At 38.3% G+C, this 25,148-nt stretch overlaps 1 protein-coding gene across 1 annotated transcript; it reads left to right on the top strand.

Moving 5' to 3' along the window:
• Positions 1-1,550: 1,550 nt before the first annotated feature.
• On the top strand, positions 1,551-8,377 carry C8H9orf40 (chromosome 8 C9orf40 homolog). The gene is made up of 2 exons (XM_061425555.1): positions 1,551-2,317; positions 7,801-8,377. Exons 1-2 carry the CDS (start codon positions 1,889-1,891, stop codon positions 7,957-7,959), a joined length of 588 nt encoding a protein of 195 aa, XP_061281539.1. The 5' UTR covers positions 1,551-1,888; the 3' UTR covers positions 7,960-8,377.
• Positions 8,378-25,148: the final 16,771 nt, after the last annotated feature.

Below are 25,148 nucleotides of genomic sequence, written 5' to 3'. Positions count from 1 at the left end.
GTGAAGCCTGGCTTGGAGAATTTTGAGCATTACTTTACTAGGTGTGAGATGAGTGCAATTGTGCAGTAGTTTGGGCATTCTTTGGCATTGTCTTTCTTTGGGATTTGAATGAAAACTGACCTTTTCCAGTCTTGTGGCCACTGCTGAGTTTTCCATATTTGCTGGCATATTGAGTGCAGCACTTTCACAGCATCATCTTTCAGGATTTGGAATAGCTCCACTGGAATTCCATCACCTCCACTAGCTTTGTTTGTAGTTAACAGTACACTATCTTTAAAAATTTGAAAAAAACTCAAATGCTTATCAACAATGAAATGGATTCATATGGTGGAATACTGTATTTAACATGCATGAAATTACATGCATAAAAATATGAAATAAGGAAAATAAAGCAAATGACTGGATTTTAAAATTGGGTAAAATTTGAGTATTTTATAGAAGAAAACATACAGATAGTAAGCGCGCACTTAAAAAATCCTGAATATCATTAGTCATTAGGGAAATCCAATGTGATAAACTACAATGTAATACATGAGATATTATGTCCATTCAAAGCTTTACACATAAATGTTCTCAGCAGCCCCAAACTGAAAACAACCTACGTGTCCACCGAAAATGAATGAATAAACAGACTGTGATATATCCATATATATATATATAATAAACGGCAAGTTATTCTGCCAGAAAATGAAATTTTGCCCTTTGCAACAATATGGATGGATTTAAAGGTTATTCTGCAAAGTGAAATAAGAGAAATAAATACGGTATCATTTTACTTATATGTGGAATCTAAAAAACAAAATAAATGAGCAAATATAACAGAGAAACAGTCATGCTGCTGCTGCTGCTAAGGCGCTTCAGTCGTGTCCGACTCTGTGCTACCCCAGAGAAGGCAGCCCACCAGGCTCCGCCGTCCCTGGGATTCTCCAGGCAAGAGTACTGGAGTGGGTTGCCATTGCCTTCTCCAACAGTCATAGATAGACAGAACAAACAGCCAGAGGGGAGGGGGACTGGGGATGAGAGAAAACGGGAGGAAATGCAAAGATCAAACAGAAAAGCTACTGTTTACTACCTTACTTATTCTATTTCTATAATAAACAATTGGTTACTTCTAACTTCTCAAAACAGCCTTGATGTGTAGGGGCGGGGGATAATTAATTACTGATCAGGGAACAATTACTTTCCTTGCATACTTTTCTCTAGAAGATCACAGTAGTTTCTCCCTTTAAATTACTTATACATAATTTTCTTCTTTACATTTTTCTTGGTTACTGTTTTTATCAACTATTAAAAATAAGGTTGTTATTCTCTCATGTCCTTTGACAACACACACAGTTTTGCCTAAGAAAGACTTTGGAATCTCACTTCTGACCACCGCGCAGAGCAAGCAAGGAACGCTGCGTTTCCCACATAATTTAAAAGCCAAACATTTCAAGTTTCAATCGGAAAGCAACACAGCTACTCTGAAACCTCTGAAAGGCCACTGGGCCTTTAATAAGCCCGCCTCGCCCCAGGGCGCGCACTTCCGGCCGCGGGGGCGCTCGGGAGCTCGCTCCGCGAGTCTTCACCAACCACCGGCTCGGCTTGGCTTGCGCGAGTGCGCCCGCGCACATTTGTGCGCAGGTTCGAATCTCCGCCGCCTCGCGGTTGCTCCCTAACGTCCGGCAGCACCTCGGCGGCGGCTGCGGCGGCGGCGGCGAGGGCTGCGCGCGCGAGGTGGGCCGGATCGGCTGCCCCGCCCCCTCCGCCCTTTCCAGCGGCAGCCTTGCCTGGACTCGGTCCTCGGCTTCCCTCGCGCGCTGCGCGCTCCGCCCTCGCCTTCCGCCCCCACAGGTATCCGCATTCGGCCTCCCGCGCCAGGCGGGCTCCGCCCGAGACTTCGGGGCCCATGGCCAAGCGCCGTGCGGCCGAGCCGCTGACGTTCCACGTGCCTTGGAAGCGGCTCCTGCTCTGCGACTTTCCTGAAGAGCCGCCGCCGCCGCCGCTCTGGATCCCGCCGCCGGGGGCCTCTTATCCCGGGCGGCCCCTTGGCTTCCCCGAGCTGCCCCGAAAGCGTAAAATCGACGCGGGGGCTATGACTGAGCCTTCGGTTTCGCCCAGCAAGCGCCGCGACGACGGGGATACCGGCGCCCAGGGCGGCGCGGAGCGTGAGGGCCGCGGCCTGGAGACCGGCGAGTCTCAGCTGCTGCAGCCGCCCGTACGGCCCCGCGGGCCGGGGGTGGAGCCCCGGGGTGTCCGGCCCCCGAGAGGCGGTGGCGACGATGGGGCGGGGCGCGCACAGCCCCAGCGGGGAGACTGGGGGGCCGCACCGCGCCAGGTAGGGGCTGGTGGTGGGCTGGGCGCTCCGACGAGGGGCGGGGGCCGGGGTCGGGGAGAAAGGGTCACCCTTTCCCCGGCACTGCGCGTCCCGGGAAGGAACCTGTCGTCCCCCTCTAAAGTCGTGTTTGTTACGACACTCCCGCTCAAGATGAAAAGCTGGGGTCCTCCCCATAAGAATGTACACTGACAACCCCCCTTCTACCCCCCCCCCCCCCGCAAGCAACACACCAAGGGCCCTAGAGCCGGCCTTGGGCAGCGTCTTGGTTCGTTACGACGGGCAGAGAGCACTAAGCTAAACTAGAGGGAAACAGACCGTTGGGTGAGTTATACACGTGGCCTTGCACCTTCAGCACTTGTGCTGTCCAAGAGGGAAGCAGGGGCATGGGCCATGACAGACGAGAGAGCCTGGTGAAGACGTTGACCGTGAACCGCGATAAGTTAAGCTCCACTACAAAGTTCAGAGAAAGGTGTATTGCGTCTGCCTTGGTCTAATGATGATTGTTTTCTCGAATTCGTGATCGATTTCTTTCTAAAGAGGGTGACCAATGTAGTAGCCACCAGTTTGACGTCCTTTAAGGGATGGCACAGCTCTTTTGGTTGAGAGGAAGGGCCTCTGTATTTCGGGGAAAAGGCATTCTTAACATAGTGTTAAATTCACCCATTCCAGTCCATTTTAGTTCGCTGATTCCTAGAATGTCGACATTCACTCTTGCCATTTCTTGTTTGACCACTTCTAATTGGCCTTGATTCATGGACCTGACACTCCAGGTTCCTATGCAATATTGCTTTTTACAGCATCGGACCTTGCTTCTATCACCAGTCACATCCACAACTGGGTATTGTTTTTGCTTTGGCTCCATCCTTTCATTCTTTCTGGAGTTATTTCTCCACTGATCTCCAGTAGCATGGTGGGCACCTACTGACCTGGGGAGTTCCTCTTTCACTATCCTATCATTTTGCCTTTTCATACTGTTCATGGGGTTCTCAAGGCAAGAATACTGAAGTGGTTTGCCATTCCCTTCTCCAGTGGACCACATTCCGTCAGATCTCTCCACCATGGCCCGCCCATCTTGGGTTGCCCCATGGGCATGGCTCAGTTTCATTGAGTTAGACAAGGCTGTGATCCTAGTGTGCTTAGATTGACTAGTTTTCTGTGAGTATGGTTTCAGTGTGTCTGCCCTCTGATGGCCTCTTGCAACACCTACCGTCTTACTTGGGTTTCTCTTACCTTGGGCGTGGGGTATCTCTTCACAGCAGCTCCGGCAAAGCGCAGCCGCTGCTCCTTACCTTGGACAAGGGGTATCTCCTCACCGCCGCCCTTCCTGACCTTCAACGTGGGATAGCTCCTCTAGACCCCCCTGTGCCCGCGCAGCCACCGCTCCTTGGATGTGGGGGACGTGAGTCTGAGTGAACTCTGGGAGTTGGTGATGGACAGGAACGCCTGGCGTGCTGCAATTCATGGGGTCGCAAAGAGTCAGACACAACTGAGCGATTGAACTGAACTGAATGCAGTGTTAAGTCTGATCCTATGAAAAAGGATCAGAAAATTAATCTGGTTCTTAACATCAGGCATATGTATAAAGATCTTTGGAGAGTTCCACTTCCGTGAGAAATGAGCCTGCCCCATATTGGCACTTAAGATGTCTAGATCTGTTGTCTTAGGTGTGGCAGCCACTCGAATTATGACATAACACCTGAGGTGTGACTAGTTCAAACTGAAATGTGCTCAAAGTGTAAAATACACACTAGATTTCAAAGATTTCAAAAAATTTTATATTGAATGGACATTGAAATCATTTGAAGATACTGGCTTGAATAAAATATATACTTTTAAAATATGGCCATTCAGTCAGTTCAGTTGCTCAGTCGTGTCCGACTCTTTGCGACCCCGTGGACTGCAGCACGCCAGGCCTCCCTGTCCATCACTAACTCCCAGAGTTTACTCAAACTCATGTCCGTTGAGTCGGTAATGCCATCCAACCATTTCATCCTCTGTCATCCCCTTCTCTCGCCTTCAATCTTTCCCAGGATCAGGGTCTTTTCAAATGTCAGTTCTTCGAATCAGGTGACCAAAGTCTTGGAGTTTCAGCTTCAGCATCAGCCCTTCTCATGAATATTCAGGATTGATTTCCTTTAGGATGGACTGGTTGGATCTCCTTGCAGTCCAAGGGACTCTCAATTACGGCCATTAGAGAATTTTAAATAATGTTTGTGACTGGCATTGTGTATTATTGGGCAGCTTTGGTCTCATCTTAGGAATTCAGGCAGTGTTTTGGCACTTAGGGGTTGAACCAGGAGCTTTGCAGGTGGAAGAAGTAAATGAAGAGCTGAGACTTAAGCAAGTTCTCTTCAACCACTACATCATATCATCTGCCCCACATTTCTCCATTGTCCTAAATATCTTATACATCAAATACTTTGCCAATAAAATAGAGTAGTTTCGAAAGATCTTGTTCCATGGTCGTCGGAAATTATCCTTTAGATATAATTATGATGATGAGCATTTCTACCCCAGGTTTTCTTGAAATTAAATTAGACTTTTAAATTCAAACTATTTTTAGATGTTCAAGTCAGCTTAAGACTGAATGATAGCCCTTAGTTTTAAAGTAGAATAAAGAATTACAATTTCCAGTTAAATCATGTCATACCAATGTGCAAAACCTGAAAAAAACAAAAAGCTAGGATGATAGTCATCCAGACCTATTTGGTATGGAGGTAAGTACTGTATAGTCTGAGAACTTGACTGTTTCTGTTACCCTACCCATACCTAGGCTTTCCTACCAGAGTATACTGACTGCAGTATGCCACAAATTGGTAAAAGGGAAATAAAAATGGCAGGTAGGCAAAGGAATTTTTTAGTAAATTGACAGCAGACATCTGCTTAGAATCTCCTGGATGCAACCTGTATCTTCCACAGCAGTGACTACATCTAGAAGCTTTCTGCTTCCTGGACTCACTATAAGCCTGAAGCAGAGAACAAGCCTGTTTTGAGGGATTTCTTCATAAAGACTAGTCCCCTGTTCTCTTTCCACAGGAACCCTCGTGTTCCTTTTTTTGGTCCTTTTCCTTGACCTGCTCTTTTGTGCAAACTTAATTTTCTTCAGCTTTTTTTCCCCACTGCCACCAAAGATGCATGATTTTTGTGTTAAGAGTGTTACAGTCAAGGGAAAATAGGATATAGCAAAAACATGTAGAAGTTAAAAAGCTTTTTCAGTTCCTGCAGCAAATGTCTTCCTTGTTCCTCTTGTTCTCAGAGCTTAAGTCCCTATCTTTATCCTTGGGATCTCATTTAGGGAGAATTTCCTCAAATATGTCCTTTCTATACGAAGGATGAAATCTAGGCAGAATGATGGTACCTGTTTTCTGTCCTAGAATCTCGAGTATTTATTGAATTGTTTCAGGTATTAACTGGAGAACTAAAAACCAGGTGTTACTTCAATGAGTATTCATGTATTTTCTCATGTTAGAGTCACTTTATACAGATTTAGTACTCTGTCAGTGCTGACCTTTACTGTTATTAATTGGTATTTAAAATAGCAGAAATGGCATGATTTTAGTTTATAATGATACAGGTTCATCGGCTTCTTGGGTTATAATAACTAGCTATATTTGACAGTTACAGTGCTAGACCGTAATTCGCACAAGAGCGAAGAGTCTTTTTTTATCTGTGATGAAATAGACTTCAGTCAAGATGAGAGTTAATGGGTGTTGGAGTTATCACATAAATGCAGACCTGTCCTGTGGGCAAAGTTTGTGCTCTTAGCTAGTAGGTTATACTGACCTTGTTAAGGGATCTTTTTTGATTTGTGTTTTATAAGTAGGTAATTTGGAAAATAGATTTTTTCCAAAAGACAGAGAAATAGGTCATTGTTTTTAACTGTTGACTTATTAAAATGAAATTTTTCTTGGCGTCGTTTGGGTTATTAGATTTTTATCCCAGCGTTAAGAAATTCCCAAGGGATTCTTAATTCGCTAAGCCTTAGTTTCTAAGGCACTGAATGAACTTATTGAAAAGTCCTGTGCTCTCCATTTAAGTAACTAGCGACATGTGCCTACTGAGCATTGAAATGCGGCTAGTCTGAATAGTGCTATGCTATGCTATGCTATGCTAAGTCACTTCAGTCGTGTCCGACTCTGTGCGACCCCATAGACGGCAGCCCACCAGGCTCCCCCGTCCCTGGGATTCTCCAGGCAAGAACACTGGAGTGGGTTGCCATTTCCTTCTCCAATGCATGAAAGTGAAAAGTGAAAATGAAGTCGCTCAGTCGTGTCCGACTCTTAGCGAGCCCATGGATTGCAGCCTAACGGGCTCCTCCGTCCATGGGATTTTCCAAGCAAGAGTACTGGAGTGGGGTGCCATTGCCTTCTCCGCTGAATAGTGCTGGATGTGTAAAATACCTGGCAGATTTTAAACTTTTACTATGACAAGAAAAATGTAAAACATCACGTTAATTTTTAAAAATATTGACTGTATCTTGAAATGATGGTGTTTTTGGCTCTACTAGATCAAGTAAAATTTTAAGATTGATTTCACATGTTTCTTTTACTCTTTTTTTTTTTTTTAACTGAAGGTACCAGAAAATTTTAAATTATATATGTGGCTTCTGTTATATTTCTGTTGGATACTGCTGCTATAGCAAGTATGAACCTAAAGTACAGACACGACTTAATATACTAAATATAGATATATTGATACCCATCAAGGAAAGGTGTTAACCTTCAAAGTGATCACCTTGGAAATCTGTATATAATCAATAAGCAATGCACAACATATTTAGCGGATGCTTTTGAAATTTTGTGCCAATTTTGAAATTCTTTGGAACATCAACTTCATAGTTACTTGGAACAGTTTTATAGCCTTTAAGAATAAGCTGTTGAATTTTTAAAGGACTCGCACTCACTTGGATTTATCAGTTTTGGTTTATTGAGTTAAAAGTCATGTCTTGAACAAAATGGTATGTTTAATAAAATGATCAGTTTCAGATTTTCTTGTTATTTACTATATTTTTATTCTAATATTTTTTAGAAGGTTGTCAAAATATTTTAGCCTATGTAAAATCAACCTATTAAAATTCCAAACCTCAGGGCAGAGGCCAAAAGTAAGTTTTAAGATGTGTCTATGTATTTTTTATATTGTTTTCCTCATTGAAAGGTAAAAAAATTCTAAGACCATCTTCAGGCATTATTTTTGGGTTGAGAAATAGAAGGAAATTCTGGGAAGAGAAGCTCTTGGAGGAGATTCTTTTAAATTTAAACTACTAGCAAGAAATACTTTCACAAATTCATGAATATGAAAATATGGATTTGAGCCCATGAAGTACTTTGATTAGGCAGAATTAATAGTTTATTTGTTGAAGATACAAAATTAAAGACTGCAAAATCTTATGTGAGTTTGTTTTAAAACAAAAAATGGGTTTCATGAAAAACCTCAACTTTTTCTAGACCATTGATGTGCTTTCATCTCTCTCCTTTTCACTAAAGCTCAGTGAAGAATTTTGGCAGTATAACACCTTCCAGTACTGGAGGAACCCTTTACCACCTATTGATCTGGCAGACATTGAAGATGTAAGCGAAGACAACCTGATAGAAACAGCACTGCAGGGCAAGAATGAAGTGGCTGAGATTGATATGGAGTCTTGACAGAAGGAGCCAAAGAAGTGGGTTTTTCTCAACTTGTGGAGACATCTCTAAGTGAATTTATGTATTCTTAAGGAAAAAAGTTATTTTCCATACTTGATGTGATATCATTCCCAAACCTGAAAAATGAGGAAAAGTTGTTTCAAAGATAAATGCCTGCAGTCACTACTGTACCTCCCAATGGGGATTTGTCAAGGATATAGTGCAGTTGTAGGGGAAGTACTTATGTGTGCATTCTTAAGAAAAATGTATGTGTAGGTTCTAAATTTGAAGATACCAGTCTTACAAAAGTAATTTTGACAGTTACAGAAATAGATGGGAAACATTCAGATATTCCTCTTGTTGCACCAAAAAATTAATTTGTGTACCTGAAATGAATATTGTTTTATAATAACTTATTAATAAAATACTTTCTAATACACTTCATTGACTCTTTTTTTGTTGAACAAATAGCTGACTTAAACATCTGTGCAAACTTAAAATGGGGTTCTTTCTGAAACCTAGTATAGTTTTAAAAGAGCTTTCTAAATGTAAAGTAGTGAGAATTTCAGTTTGGGTAGCATGTTTGTATAACTTCCAGTAGTTAAGATTTGTTAAACTTGACTGTAGGCCATCAGTAATGGATAAAGAACAAAGAGAATTGAGCAGGTGATTCCTTCTCCTCCTTTCCTAGGATAAGAAGAAATTTATATTTCTTTTTATGTTTTTATTGTTATTTCTTGATTTTGAATTGCTTTGAGGACATGGTGTTTATTGCTTATTATCTAGACTCGTAGTCATCAACACTTATACAACTTTCAAAGATTTTGTATGGGCCCCACTCTTGAGAGATTCGCATATAATTGTTCTGAGGTGGGCTTGGGTATAACTTTTTTTTAAGCACCAATCGTTCTTCCTCCCATTTCTCAAATGTGCAGACTGGTTTGAGAACCAGTAGACTAATAGTAGGTTTTCCTGTTTAAAGGAGATAACTAATGAGCTGAAGCACTGCCTTCTTAATTAGCTTTGTTTTTATTTTGCTCTGTTGATGGCTTTGTTACAACTAAATTGTGTTATGAGTCTTTCATTGTTGAAGAAATTAAGCAATTTATGTTTTCAGTTATATTAGTAATTAAGTTAATTAACTTTAGTACTGTATCCAGAGTGTTGGCTTTGTAATTGACTGACTTGGCTTTGTATGTTTTTGTTGTTGTTAATGACATTAGATCCAAAATTTAGGAAGGATGCCATTGAGAAAAAAAGAAATCCTAGTGTGTACTGTGGAGTGTGTACTGTAGCATTTAAATATGGGCTGACATTAGTAAGAATATTCTAGAAGAGAAGACAAATGTGTATAGCTACGTCTTTGGCGTCAGGTATGGTTCAAAGTCTTGTCCTACTGCTTTCTACCTATGTAATATTAATTTGGGCTTCCTTGTTGGCTCAGATGGTAAAGAATCTACCTGCAATGCGGGAGACCTGGGTTTGATCCCTGGTTGGGAAGATGCCCTGGGAGAGGGCATAGCAACTCACTCCAGTATTCTTGCCTAGAGAATCCACATGGACAATTATTTTTCATCTCCAAGCCCCAGATGTGTCAGCTTGTAAAATTAGAATAAATAATATCTATCTCAGACTATATTTATTGTGAAACAATATACAAAATACCTGCATCATCTTGTCTAATTCTCATAATATTCTTAAAGGTACAAAAAAAATATTTGGAATAAATGTGCTTCTTATAGTTGCACTTCATTCCGCTTTAAATTGCTACTAGGAACTTTAAGGAGAAGAGCTGGAATTTGAAGAAATAGCAAAGGAACTGTGGAGTGGAGGGTAGCAGTTAAAGTCAGTGAAAAGGGGAAACTTTCTTCCTGCTTTATAGTTAATCCTGAGGGTAAGGTACCCTTTTATTTTGGTAAGGTGTCCATTTTTTTGCACTGCTCTTCCTAGTGCCTGAACAATGCCTGTCACATAGTAGACAGTTGCATGAACGAATGAGTGTGTGCTCTTATCTGTTGGGAAGGTCATGCTGGCAATTTTAGGCCATTTCCCTTAGAAGTGTATACAAAAGGTTTGTTGTAGAGATCCAATAGACATTGGAAATATATTAAGTTAATTATATTTGTTATATAATAACTAAGACTATAAGGACTAAGATGTCTCCCAAATGAGCAATAAGACATGTTTACTTTGACAAAAAATTTCATAGGATACCACATTGCAGTGTCTGAGTGAAGATGCAGAGTAGCTTGGATATCTTTTTCAAGGATATGTCAAAAAGCATTAAAACCATAAGGTAAAGATTCAGGGAAAATACTTGTTGTTATTATGTTAAAAGTTTTAGTATTTTATGTAGGTGTATATGTATTTTAGTAAAATGTAATAAAATTTGTACATATATATTAATACATAAAATATGTATAATATACACATACAGGGTATGTATGTGTGTGTTTACATATATAGAGAGATTTGAAATAATTTTGTCCTTTAAAAAAAAAAATTGGTCGCCTCAGGTAACTTGGCAAAATAACCTTGTGGATAAATTGAAATGGAAATTAAAAAGTAGGTTTTTGTTTGTTTTTTTTTAAAGTTGTATGCCCTTCACTCAGATTCCCTAATGTAGTATCTTACATTATCACAGTATGATTATGAACATGAGGAAATTAACATCAGTATAATTCTATTATACTTTTATGAGGACATGGAAAGAGTGACATCAGACAACTTCTTTAAAGAATGTATGTCAAAAACTTAAAGGGAAGATTCAGATTTCATTGCTGTCTTACTAACATCCCTTTTCTGGCTCAGGATTCAATCCATATTATATGTTTAGTTGTATCTCCTTAGTCCTCTTTACACAATTTCTCAAAATGTCTTTGCCTTTCACGACCTTGGTACTTTTTGAAGAAGACTGGTTAGTTATTTCATCAGATGACACTTGATTTCTGTTGATTTGTCTGATATTTCCCATAATTATGCATTTTTGATAAGAACTTCATAGAAGTGTTGGAGGCACTGGATGTCAGTTTGTGTCATTGGTGATTGTAACTTTGATTAGTTGGTTAAGGTGGTGTCTGCCATGTTTCTTTCTTGTAAAGTTACAGTTTTCTCCTTTAATTAATAATTCACTTCTGGAAAAGTTTTTTTGAAACTATATAAATTTCTCATTCTGCACACAAGTTTTAGAAGCTTGATGATTCTTGCCTGAAATACTTATTTCTCTGGTATATGTCAAATGTTAATTTTCTGTTTCCATCATCTCTACTATATTGGAATTCTCCTGTAAAGGAGAGCTTTCCTTTCATCCTCATTTCTATAGTCAATTGATTATATCAATATAGACTAACGAGTATATATTTTATCCTATGAGTTATAATCTGTTGCTATCATTATTTACTTACACAAATCCCAGGTTTAATCATTGAGAGTCCTTCAAGTTGGTTCTTTTGCTCTCCCCCTTTTAAAATGTATTTTGTTATTTATTGTGTGAATACTGATTAATATTGGCAGAACACTTTTGCACTTACAAGGTGAAGGATGGAAATCAGTGCCAGCTGTGGCATCACTATGTTACTTAACAATTTGAGTCTTGTTTTTCTCCTCAGAAAATGGGAACACTAATACTTACCTCAGAGGAACAGAGTTGAGGTGAAATGACATGGTAATTGTGGGGAACCCGTAATTGCCACTAAATACATATTTCTCTTCCTTTACAGTACTTGAAGTGCATGTATTCATTATCTTTCTGGTAGTTAACTATTAGTGATATCAGTACCTAAAGTTGACTGAGGTAAACACTCTACGAAAGGCGCTTTTAAAGAATTTCAGCTATTATCTGGAGTCCACAGACCTAAACAATAATATCGTAACAGTTTATATTTGTTGGTTGTATGACCCCATGATAGGCAGAGATGGATCCCAAGATTCCCAGCCCCTGTGGTAACATCCATTTATTTGATCAAACACTAATTTAGGTACTACTGTGACTACTTTGCAGATGTTACTAAGGTCTCAAATCAGTTGATCTTAAGATAGGGAGGTGAACTAGGTGGGCCTGATATAAATCACACAAGCCCTTTAAAAATGAGTAGAGAGGTTAGAGACAGAGGAAGTCAGAGAGCTACAAAGTGTGGTAGGGGTTCAATAGGAGAGTAATTCTCTGGCTTTGAAGATTGAGGGAGCCCATGTGTAAGAACCTGAGAGCAATCACCAGAGGCTGTGGGTAAGTCCTTGTGGCCACCCAGAAAGAAAATGGGACCTCAGTCCTACAACCTCAAAGATCTAAACTCAGCCAAAAACATGAATGAACTTGGAAGTGGATTCTTCCAAAGAACTTTGAGAAGGAGCATAGCCTAGCTGACATCTTGATTTCAGCTTAATGATACTCTGAACAGAGAACATTACATGTCAAACTGGACTTCTGACATACAAAAGTGAGTTAATTCAGTGGTTCCAGATTTTGAGCACCAGAGACCACTCTCGGAGAGGACAATTTTTCCACGGACCACGGTTGTGTCTGGGGGTGATGGTTTGGGGATGATTAAAGCACATTTATTGTGCAATTTGTTTCTATTATTGCATCAGCTCATCAGGCATTAGATCCCAGATTTTGGGCACCCCTGAGTTAATTGAAGAGGTTTGTTTTTCTAGACTGCTTAGTTTGTGATAATTTTATTAGGCAGCAATAGAAAGCTAATAGAGACCCCATCACTTTTTAGCACTTCCTTATCTTCTCACACAAGACGTCTGCCACAGATGTTTCTCTTGTAAATTCTCTACCCTAGTCCTGAAATTATTACTCCCAAAAGCCCTGACTTCTTTATTAGAGAAAGGTATTTAGAAATGAAGAGCTCAGTGCAAGATATACTCGTTGGTATTGGGTATCGTTGCTTTCTAGGTCCTCTCAGCTGACAAAACAATAAAATATATTTGTGTACACAACTATGTATTTCTATATCTATCTGAATATTGTGTCTATATCTGTATAAATATTTTTTATTTTTGGCTGTACAGCTTGCACGATCCTAGTTCCCTGACCAGGGATTGAACCCTGCAATGCTAGCACCGAGTCCTAAACTACTGAACCATCAAGGAATCCTGTACATCTTTTATTAATGGATTTTACAAATATTTAAAAACACGTGAATTCATATGGCACCTCCCAGGTTTCACTAGTAATAAAGAATCCACCTGCCAGTGTGCAAGAGGTATTAGAGATGAGGGTTCGATCCCTGAGTTGGGAAGATCCCTGTCTGGAGGAAATGGTACCCCACTTCAGTATTCTTGCTTGGAAAATTCCACAGACAGAGGAGCCTGGTGGACTACAGTCCATGTAGTCACAAAGAATCAGATAGGACTGAGCGTCTGAGCACATGAGTTCATATTGATGCAATATGGCAGGGTTCATTTTTATCTTCCCCTCTTTCCTTATTTGTTAACTCTTCTCCAATTGTGAGAAAACTGGGCTGTTTATCCAGAGTATAATTATTTACTCAATTCTTGCCTCAAATTTATATATATAACATAATCTAAATTGTTAACCCATACTTCTGTAAAAAGCAGGGAGGCTAATTAGATTAAAATACACTTCTTTTTGTCTTTGGTCTTTGGATATTCAATTAAAATACTGTTTTCCAAAGTTACTTCAGTAGGTTCTTATTTCCCATCCCTCTCTTCAAAAGTGAGAGTTATGTTATTTGTTTGTAATATAGTTGGGTTCAATTGTTTCTGTTTTGACTTTACATCTTTGTTCTTTTAATTTTATAAGTTTGTAAAACATCTGCATAGTTCTACAAGTCAGAACTATGTAAAAATGTATAATCAGAGAAGTCGTTCCCACTACATCTTTCACCCTACTCTCATTCCCTTGTTTTTCCTACTTTATTCTCACCCCTGAAAGTGAAATTCTCATTAATTTCTGATTTGTTCTGTTGTTTTTATTTGTGCACTAATGGGCAGGTAGACATGGAATTTCTTTTCTATATATAATATATATATATAATTCATACAAATTTATTATGAAGCTATGATTCTAATAAATGAGTAATGGGTTAAACTGCAAAAAAAATAGTTTACAAAAAAAATGAACATGAGCAAAATATTTTGGTTGAGATCTGTCTGCATCTGTCTAGATGGTTGTCCCTCAGGTAATTGCATCAGTATTTATTCACCAGTCCTCTATCAAACTGTAGAATTGTTTCCAATCTTTTCTGTTACAGATAGTGCCACAATGAATTACTTTGTGCATCAAAAAAAAAAAAAAAATTCTAATAGATTGTGGTCCTAAATTTAAGATACTACTTCCAATATAAATTGGAAAAAGTTGCAGATAATGCTTTAGTTTTACTAACACCTTTTAAAAATTTTTTTATTTATTTTTGTTGGAGGCTAATTACTTTACAATATTGTAGTGGGTTTTGTCATACATTGATATGAATCAGCCATGGGTTTACATGTGTTCCCCATCTTGAACCCCTCTCCCACCTCCTTCCCCATCCCATCCCTCTGGGTCATCCCAGTGTACCAAACATGAGCACCCTGTTTCATGCATCGAACCTGGACTGGCAATCTGTTTCACATATGGTAATATACATGTTTCAGTGCTATTCTCTCAGATCATCCCACCCTCGCCTTCTCCCACAGAGTCCAAAAGACTGTCTATACCTCTGTGTCTCTTTTTCTGTCTCACATATAGGGTTATCGTTACCATTTTTCTAGATTCCATATATATCTAACACCTTTCTTAAAAGCAATTTGATGATTTGCCTTAGTATAATTTGAACAGGTCATTCTATATAGGAAAATTATCCTAAAAATAATCAGAAAATTAAATGTGCACTTATATATCACAGTACTATTTATAATAGTAGAATATTATAAATAAATAATAGCTTTGAAGTGAATGGATGGATAATTTAAGTATCTATAACAGAATGAAACCATAATGTTATTAAGAATTTTAATGATATAGAAAAATGCTTAAAAATGTGTGAGAATAGGGACTTCCCTGGTGGTCCTGTGATTAAGACTCTGTGCCCCCAATTTGGAGTGCCTGGGTTCAATCCCTGGTCAGGGAACTAGATCTCACATCTGTCGTGCCACACTTAAGACTTGGGACAGCCAAATATTTTAAAAAATAAGTGAGCATAAAATTAGGTCTTTAAGGGCTGATCAAGGTGCAATAAACTCAGTACATTCTTTCTCTTTCCCACTAATTACAACTAAAAACTTCAGCAAAAATAGATCTGTAGTTTCTGAAAACTAAATGAAAACTACTGGATTGGAAACAGAAGTCAAATTTGGCAAAGCAACTCATACAATGTTAAGTTTTCTGGCTTTATTTCTTACCCTTTTCCCCAGCTTTGAATAAAGAGTAAACACTCAGCAGAACTACTGTGGCAGCGTGGGCAGTCCAAATTCTGAGAGAAGCTTCATTTTTGGGGTAGAAGACCAAGAAAGAAAGCTGCTTTGAGTAGAAGAAAGAATTCTGGAGATAAGAGAGCTGGTAAGTACATAATTCTGTAATTGTGTATATAAACTGGCACTAGTCCTTGGCTCATCCCTGAGGTAGGGGTCCCCAGCCTCTGGGATCTAACGTCTGATGATCTGAGGTGGTGCTTGTAATAATTACAGAAATAAAGTGCACAATAAATGTAATGTTCTTGAATCATCCCCAAACCACCTCCCCTGTCCCCACTACCCCTGATCCGTGGAAAATTGTCTTCCATGAAACCGGTTCCTGGTGCCAAAAATGCTGGGGACCACTGCCCTAAGGTACACATTCGTGGGACAGATTAAAAGCTATATAGCAAAGACATTGAGAACTAAACCACAGTATGAACTTGTGCCCAGTTTCTTCACTGGTATCTGAGTGATGCATGCATGGGGCAGGCCCTTAGCAACATAGCCATGACTTTGACAACTAAACTGACTTTAGAACCATACCCACAAAAGAGACAGAATTTATGGTCTGAACCTAACTGGGCTGAGTGCCTGCTTTTAAAAAAATCAACATCCTTTAGTGGATTTTAAAAGGACCCATAATCTCACGATGTAATATTTGGGACAAAATCCAAAGTACTTAACATGCAAACAGTCAGGAAAATGTAATCAATTTACAAGGGAATAATAATCAACAGATGCCAAGTCTATGGTAAGACACATGTTAAAATTATAAAAGTTGTTTTTGTATTGAAATACAGTTGATTTACAATCAAGGTGTATTAGTTTCAGCATAGTGATTCTGTGTTTTAATAGATTATACTCCATTAAAAGTTATTACAGGATACTGACTATAATTCCTTGTGTTATACAATATATCCATATTACTTATCTATTTTATACATATAGTTTGCATCTTTTAATTGCATACCCTTAATTTGTCCTTCCCCTCTTCCTTTTCCCCTCTAGTAACCATTAATTTATTTTCAATATCTGTGAGTCTGTTTCTGTTTTGAGATGTGTGTGTGTGTATATCTTGTATCATTGTATTATTTTTTAGATTCCACATATAAGTGATCATCTAAGTCTTTCTTTTTGTCTGATTTATTTCACTAAGCATGATATTCTCTAGGTTCATCCGCATTGCTGCAAATAGCAAAATTCCATCCTTTTTATCCTGGAATAATATTCCATTGCATGTATATATGGCATCTTCTTTATTCATTCATCTATTGATGGACACTTAGGCTGCTTCCCTATCTTGACCATTGTAAATAGTGATGGCTATGAACACTGGTGTGCAAGTATATTTTTGACTTAGTATTATTGTTTTATATATTCCCAGGAGTGGAATTGCTTGATCATATGGATCAGTTCAGTTCAGTCTCTCAGTTGTGTCCAACTCTTTGTGACCCCATGGACTGCAGCATGCCAGGCCTCCCTGTCCATCACCAACTCCTGGAGCTTACCCAAACTCATGTCCATCAAGTCGGTGATGCCATTCAACCATCTCATCCTCCACTGTCCCTTTCTCTTCCTGCCTTCAATCTTTCCCAGCATCAGGGTCTTTTTCAATGAGTCAGTTCTTTGCATCAGGTGGCCAAAGTACTAGAGCTTCAGCTTTAGCATCAGTCCTTCCAATGAAGATTCTGGACTGATTTCCTTTAGGATTGACTGGTTTTATCTGCTTGCAGTCCAAGGGACTCTCAAGAGTCTTCTCCAACACCACAATTCAAAAGCATCAATTCTTCGGTGCTCAGCTTTCTTTATGGTCCAACTCTCATATCCAAACATGACTACTGGAAAAACCATAGCTTTGACTATACGGACCTTTGTTGGCAAAGTAATGTTTCTTCTTTTTAATATGCTGTTTAGGTTTGTCATAGCTTTTAATCCAAGGAGCAAGTGTCTTAATTTCATGGCTGCAGTCACCCTCTGCAGTGACTTTTAATTTTATGGCTGCAGTCACCATCTGCAGTGATTTTGGAGCCCAAGAAAATAAAGTCATATAGTAGTTCAATTTTTTAAATTTTGGGGGGAACTTTTGTAGGCTATAATTTTTTGAGGAATCTCTAGAAGTCATGTAATTCTATTTTTTAATTTTTTTTGAGGAACCTCTATACTGTTTCCCATCAGAGAAGGCAGTGGCACCCCACTCCAGTACTCTTGCCTGGAAAATCCCATAGACGGAGGAGCCTGGTAGGCCGCAGTCCATGGGGTCGCTAAGAGTCAGACAGGACTGAACGACTTCACTTTCACTTTTCACTTTCATGCACTGGAGAAGGAAATGGCAACCCACTCCAGTGTTCTTGCCTGGAGAATCCCAGGGATGGGGGAGCCTGGTGGGCTGCCGTCTATGGGGTCGCACAGAGTCGGACACAACTGAAGTGGCTTAGCAGCAGCAGTATACTGTTTTACATAGTGCTTGCACAAATTTACATTCCCACTAACAGTAGCTCAGGGTTCCCTTTTCTCCACATCCTCTCCAATATTTATTATTTGTAGACTTTTTAAAATTCATAAGGTAAATTTATTTTTATTAATTTTTATTAGAGTATAATTGCTTTACAATGTTAGTTTCTGCTGTAGAGTGAAGTGAATCAGCGATATGTATACATATATCCTTTCTTTTTTGGATTTCCTTCCCATTTAGGTTACCACAGAGAATTGAGTAGAGTCCTCTGTGCTATATATTGATAGTAGATTCTCATTAGTTATCTATTTTATACATAACAGTGTGTGTATATATATATCAATCATGATCTCCCAGTTCATCTCACTCCTCTTCCCCCTCTGATATCCATATATCTGTTCTCAACATCTGCATGTCTGTAGACTTTTTGGTGATAGCCATTCTGACACATGTGAAGTGAAATCTCACTGAGAATTTGATTTGCATTTCCCTGATGATTAGCAATATTGAGAAACTTCTCAAGTGCCTGTTGGCCATCTGTATATTTTCTTCAGGAAAATGTCTATGCAGGTTTAGGTATTCTGCCAATTTTTTTTTTTAAATATTGAGTTGGTGATCTGTTTACATATTTTGCATATTAACCACTTGCTGGTCATATCATTTGCAATTATTTTCTTCCAGTCAGTAGGTTGTCTTTTCATTTTGTTAATGGTTTCCTTTGCTCTGCAAAAACTTTTAACTTTAACTGGTTCCACTTGTTTAATTTTGCTTTTTTTCCTTTTGCTATAGGAGGCAAGTCTAAAAAATATTGCTATGATTTATGCCTCTTGAAAAACCTGTATGCAGGTCAGGAAGCAACAGTTAGAACTGGACATGGAACAACAGACTGGTTCCAAATAGGAAAAGGAGTACATCAAGGCTGTATATTGTCACTGTGCTTATTTAACTTCTATGCAGAGTACATCATGAGAAACCCTGGGCTGGAAGAAGCACAAGCTGGAATCAAGATTGCTGGGACAAATATCAATAACCTCAGATATGCAGATGACACCACCCTTATGACAGAAAGTGAAGAAGAACTAAAGAGCCTCTTGATGAAAGTGAAAGAGAAGAGTGAAAAAGTTGGCTTAAAGCTCAACATTCAGAAAACTAAGATCTTGGCGTCCAGTCCCATCACTTCATGGCAAATAGATGGGGAAACAGTGGAAACAGTGGCTGGCTTTATTTTTGGGGGGCTCCAAAATAACTTCAGATGGTGATTGCAGCCATGAAATTAAAAGACGCTTACTCCTTGGAAGGAAAGTTTTGACCAACCTAGATAGCATATTCAAAAGCAGAGACATTACTTTTCCAACAAAGGTCCGTCTAGTCAAGGCTATGGTTTTTCCAGTGGTCATGTATGAATGTGAGAGTTGGACTGTAAAGAAAACTGAGCACCGAAGAATTGATGTATTTGAACTGTGTTGTTGGAGAAGATTCCTGAGAGTTCCTTGGACTACAAGGAGATCCAACCAGTCCATCGCAAAGGAGATCAGTCTTGGGTGTTCTTTGGAAGGACTGATGCTAACGCTGAAACTCCAGTACTTTGGCCACCTGATGCAAAGAGCTGACTCAATGGAAAAGACCCTGATACTGGGAAAGATTGAGGGCAGGAGGAGAAGGGGACGACAGAGGATGAGATGGCTGGATGTCATCACCGACTTAATGGACATGAGTTTGGGTAAATTCCGGGAGTTGGTGATGGACAGGGAGGCCAGGTGTGCTGTGATTCATGGGGTCGCCAAGGATTGGACACGACTGAGCAACTGAACTGAACTGATGTCAAAGAGTATTCTGCCTACATTTTCTTCTAGGAGTTTTATGGTTTCAGGTCTTATATGTGGCTCTTTAATCCATTTTGAGTTTATTTTTGTATGTAGTGTGACAAAATATTCAAATCTAATTTTTTTATATGTAGCTCTTTAATTTTCCCAGCACCACTTATTGAGGAGATTGTCTTTTGTCCTCTGTATATTCTTGCCCCTTTGCTTATAGATTAACTGGCCATAAGTGCATGGGTTTAATTCTGGGCTCTCTATTCTGTTTCATTGCTTTATGTGTCAGTTTTTGTGCCAGAACCATACTGTTGATTACTGTGGCTTTGTAGTATAGTCTGAAGTCTGGGAGTATGTTACCTCTAGCTTTGTTCTTTTTTCTCAAGTTTGCTTTGGCAACTTTTGTGGTTCCATATGAATTATTTGTAATTATCCATAAGGTTAGTTATTTGAAAAATGTCATGGCTATTTTGATAGGGATTGTTTTAAATCTGTAGATAGCTTAAGTAGTATGAACACTTTATTAATTCATTCAGTCCATGAACATGACATACATTTGCATTTGTTTGTACCATCTTCAGTTTCCTCCATGTAGTATCTTATACTTTCAAAGAGTATAGATCTTTCACCTCCTTGGTTAAGTTTATTCCTAGCTATTTTATTCTTTTCCAAGAAAAATCTCAAATAAAAAGCATAACCTACCATCAAAAGAAGTGAGAAAAGGAAGAAAAAAAACAAAGTCCAAAGTCAGCAGAAGATAGAAAATAATAAAGACCAGAGAAGTAAATAAAACAGAAATTCAAAGAACAATAGGAAAGATCAATGAAACCAAGAGCTGGTGTTTGAAAAAGCTAAACAAAACTGACAAACCATTAGCCAGGGTAACCAAGAAGAAAAGAAAGATGAAAAAATAAACAAAATAACAAATGATAGAAGAGAAATTACAACCAATACCACAGAGATGTAGAAAATTATAAGAGAATACTACCATCAGTTATATGCCAACAAATCAGACCACCTAGAGGAAACAGGTACATTTTTAGACATATAACCTGCCAAGACTGAACCAAGAAGAAACAATTTAAACAGCTTGATAACTAGTAGTGGAATTGAACTTGTAATTTAAAAACTTCCAACAAACAAAAGTCCAGGATTGAACAGCTTCACAGGGGAATTCTACCAAATATATAAATAAGGAATAATACCTATCTTTCTGAAAATACATTTAAAAAAAAAAAAAACCAAACTAAAAGAATGGAACACTCCCAAATTCATTCTATGAGGCCACCACTACCCTAATACCAAAACTAGACAAAAACACTACAGAAAAGGAAGTTTATGGTTTTGTTTTTTAGTCCAAGTTAGAGTGATGTTGTAGTCATTACATTGCTTCTGAATATTTTATTTAGGTGTTTCTAAAGGCTTACTGAGCCTTTTGAACACCTGGACTTTTAAAAATAGTATTGTTTTCCATATAAATAGCTCAATATTTTAAATTAACTGTTTAAAATATATTGGCTTGACCTTAAGATGAAAGGTATTAGTTATCAGTCTTACAAAGGGCATTATTACATAATTCTGCAATGCTTATTAAAATTTGAAGGCAATATTTTTATTTTTTTAATATGATAGTTTTTCTAACTTGAGCTTGTAAAGTTGCAGGTGCAAAAGTATGGGTGTATTCAATAATGTCTAATAGAATTCTAACTAAGCTTTACAGGCATCATTTGATCACTGTGTTTCATTGTTAAACAAGCAGCTGTAAAGTCTTGCAGACAAAGATGTTAACACAGCACATGACCGTATCTGTTCATGGCTAAATCTATTATCTATAAATAATAAATCTGTATTTAAAAATGTATGTTATTTTTCTGACCATACAAGGAATATATGCTCATTTTGAAAATTCATGAGAGCATGATGGTATAGAAAAATTAAAATCCTATTTCCAGAGACAATCATGGTTTTAGCTTGATTTTTCTTATCTATAGTTATATATATATGTATTTGAATTCAACATCATTGCTTTATTTAATCAAAGAAAGACAAGGACATGGCTGAATATACATTTAATTTTTTTTTCAAATTCACATTGTTTTTAGAGTGCTCTTGAGTTGTTAACACAGTGTTCTTTTTTTATTTTTATTAAATTTATTTATTTTAATTGGAGGTTAATTACTTTACAGTATTGTATTGGTTTTGCCATACATCAACATGAATCTGCCACGGGTGTACACGTGCTTCCCATCCTGAACTCCCCTCTCACCTCCCTCCCCATACCATCCCTCTGGGTCATCCCAGTGCACCAGCCCCAAACATCCTGTATCCTGCATCAAACCTGGACTGGTGATTCATTTCTTATATGATATTATACATGTTTCAATGCCATTCTCCCAAATCCTCCTACCCTTCCCCTCTCCCACAGAGTCCAAAAGACTGTTCTATACATCTGTGTCTCTTTTGCTGTCTCAAATACAGGGTTATCGTTACCATCTTTCTAAATTCCATATATATGCGTTAGTATACTGTATTGGTGTTTTTCTTTCTGGCTTACTTCACTCTGTATAATAAGCTCCAGTTTCATCCACCTCATTAGAACTGATTCAAATGTATTCTTTTTAATGTCTGAGTAATACTCCATTGTGTTTATGTACCACAGCTTTCTTATCCATTCATCTGCTGATGGACATCTAGGTTGCTCCCATGTCCTGGCTATTATAAACAGTGCTGCGATGAACATTGGGGTACACGTGTCTCTTTCAATTCTAGTTTCCTTGGTGTGTATGTCCACCAGTGGGATTGCTGGGTCATAAGGCAGTTCTATTTCCAGTTTTTTAAGGAATCTTCACACTGTTCTCCATAGTGGCTGTACTAGTTTGCATTCCCACCAACAGTGTAAGAGGGTTCCCTTTTCTCCACACCCTCTCCAGCATTTATTGCTTGTAGACTTTTGGATCGCAGCCATTCTGACTGGCGTGAAATGGTACCTCATTGTGGTTTTGATTTGCATTTCTCTGATAATGAGTGATGTTGAGCATCTTTTCATGTGTTTGTTAGCCATCTGTATGTCTTCTTTGGAGAAATGTCTATTTAGTTCTTTGGCCCATTTTTTGATTGGGTCATTTATTTTTCTGGAATTGAGCTGCAGGAGTTGCTTGTATATTTTTGAGATTAATTCTTTGTCTGTTGCTTCATTTGCTATTATTTTCTCCCATTCTGAAGGCTGTCTTTTCACCTTGCTTATAGTTTCCTTTGTTGTGAAGAAGCTTTTAAGTTTAATTAGGTCCCATTTGTTTATTTTTGCTTTTATTTCCAATATTCTGGGAGGTGGGTCATAGAGGATCCTGCTGTGATTTATATCAGAGGGTGTTTTGCCTATGTTGTCCTCTATAAGTTTTATAGTTTCTGGTCTTACATTTAGATCTTTAATCCATTTTGAGTTTATTTTGGTGTATGGTGTTAGAAAGTGTTCTAGTTTCATTCTTTTACAAGTGGTTGACCAGTTTTCCCAGCACCACTTGTTAAAGAGATTGTCTTTTCTCCATTGTATATTCTTGCCTCCTTTGTCAAAGATAAGGTGTCCATAGGTGCGTGGATTTACCTCTGGGCTTTCTACTTTGTTCCATTGATCTATATTTCTGTCTTTGTGCCAGTACCATACGGTCTTGATGACTGTGGCTTTGTAGTAGAGCCTGAAGTCAGGCAGGTTGATTCCTCCAGTTCCATTCTTCTTTCTCAAGATTGCTTTGGCTATTCGAGGTTTTTTGTATTTCCATACAAATTGTGAAATTATTTATTCTAGCTCTGTGAAAAATACCGTTGGTAGCTTGATAGGGATTGCATTGAATCTATAGATTGCTTTGGGTAGTATACTCATTTTCACTATATTGATTCTTCTGATCCATGAACATGGTATATTTCTCTATCTATTAGTGTCCTCTTTGATTTCTTTCACCAGTGTTTTATAGTTTTCTATATATAGGTCTTTAGTTTCTTTAGGTAGATATATTCCTAAGTATTTTATTCTTTTCATTGCAATGGTGAATGGAATTGTTTCTTTAATTTCTCTTTCTATTTTCTCATTATTAGTGTATAGGAATGCAAGGGATTTCTCTGTGTTGATTTTATATCCTGCAACTTTACTATATTCTTTGATTAGCTCTAGTAATTTTCTGGTGGAGTCTTTAGGGTTTTCTATGTAGAGGATCATGTCATCTGCAAACAGTGAGAGTTTTACTTGTTCTTTTCCAATTTGGATTCCTTTTATTTCTTTTTCTGCTCTGATTGCTGTGGCCAAAACTTCCAAAACTATGTTGAATAGTAGTGGTGAAAGTGGACACCCTTGTCTTATTCCTGACTTTAGGGGAAATGCTTTCAATTTTTCACCATTGAGGATAATGTTTGCTGAGAGTTTGTCATATATAGCTTTTATTATGTTGAGGTATGTTCCTTCTATTCCTGTTTTCTGGAGTTTTTATCATAAATGGATGTTGAATTTTGTCAAAGGCTTCCTCTGCATCTATTGAGATAATCATATGGCTTTTATTTTTCAATTTGTTAATGTGGTGAATTACATTGATTGATTTGTGGATATTGAAGAATCCTTGCATCCCTGGGATAAAGCCCACTTGGTCATAGTGTATGATCTTTTTAATGTGTTGTTGGATTCTGATTGCTAGAATTTTGTTAAGGATTTTTGCATCTATGTTCATCAGTGATATTGGCCTGTAGTTTTCTTTTTTTGTGGCATCTTTGTCAGGTTTTGGTATTAGGGTGATGGTGGCCTCATAGAATGAGTTTGAAAGTTTGCCTTCCTCTGCAATTTTCTGGAAGAGTTTGAGTAGGATAGGTGTTAGCTCTTCTCTAAATTTTTGGTAGAATTCAGCTGTGAAGCCGTCTGGACCTGGGCTTTTGTTTGCTGGAAGATTTCTGACTACAGTTTCAATTTCCGTGCTTGTGATGAGTCTGTTAAGATTTTATATTTCTTCCTGGTTCAGTTTTGAAAGTTGCACTTTTCTAAGAATTTGTCCATTTCTTCCACGTTGTCCATTTTATTGGCATATAATTGCTGATGATAGTCTCTTTTGATCCTTTGTATTTCTGTGTTGTCTGTTGTGATCTCTCCATTTTCATTTCTAATTTTATTGATTGACTTTTCTCCCTTTGTTTTTTGATGAGTCTGGCTAATGGTTTGTCAATTTTATTTATCCTTTCAAAGAACCAGCTTTTGGCTTTGTTGGTTTTTGCTATGGTCTCTTTTGTTTCTTTTGCATTTATTTCTGCTCTAATTTTTAAGATTTCTTTCCTTCTCCTAACCCTGGGGTTCTTCACTTCTTCCTTTTCTAGTTGCTTTAGGTATAGAGTTAGGTTATTTATTTGACTTTTTTCTTGTTTCTTGAGGTATGCCTGTATTGCTATGAACTTTCCCCTTAGCACTGCTTTTACAGTGTCCCACAGGTTTTGGGTTGTTGTGTTTTCATTTTCATTCATTTCTATGCATATTTTGATTTCTTTTTTGATTTCTTCTGTGATTTGTTGGT

Source organism: Bos javanicus, chromosome 8 (assembly GCF_032452875.1).
Source record: "Bos javanicus breed banteng chromosome 8, ARS-OSU_banteng_1.0, whole genome shotgun sequence".
NCBI lineage: Eukaryota > Metazoa > Chordata > Mammalia > Artiodactyla > Bovidae > Bos > Bos javanicus.
This window is presented reverse-complemented; position numbering and strand designations above follow the sequence as displayed.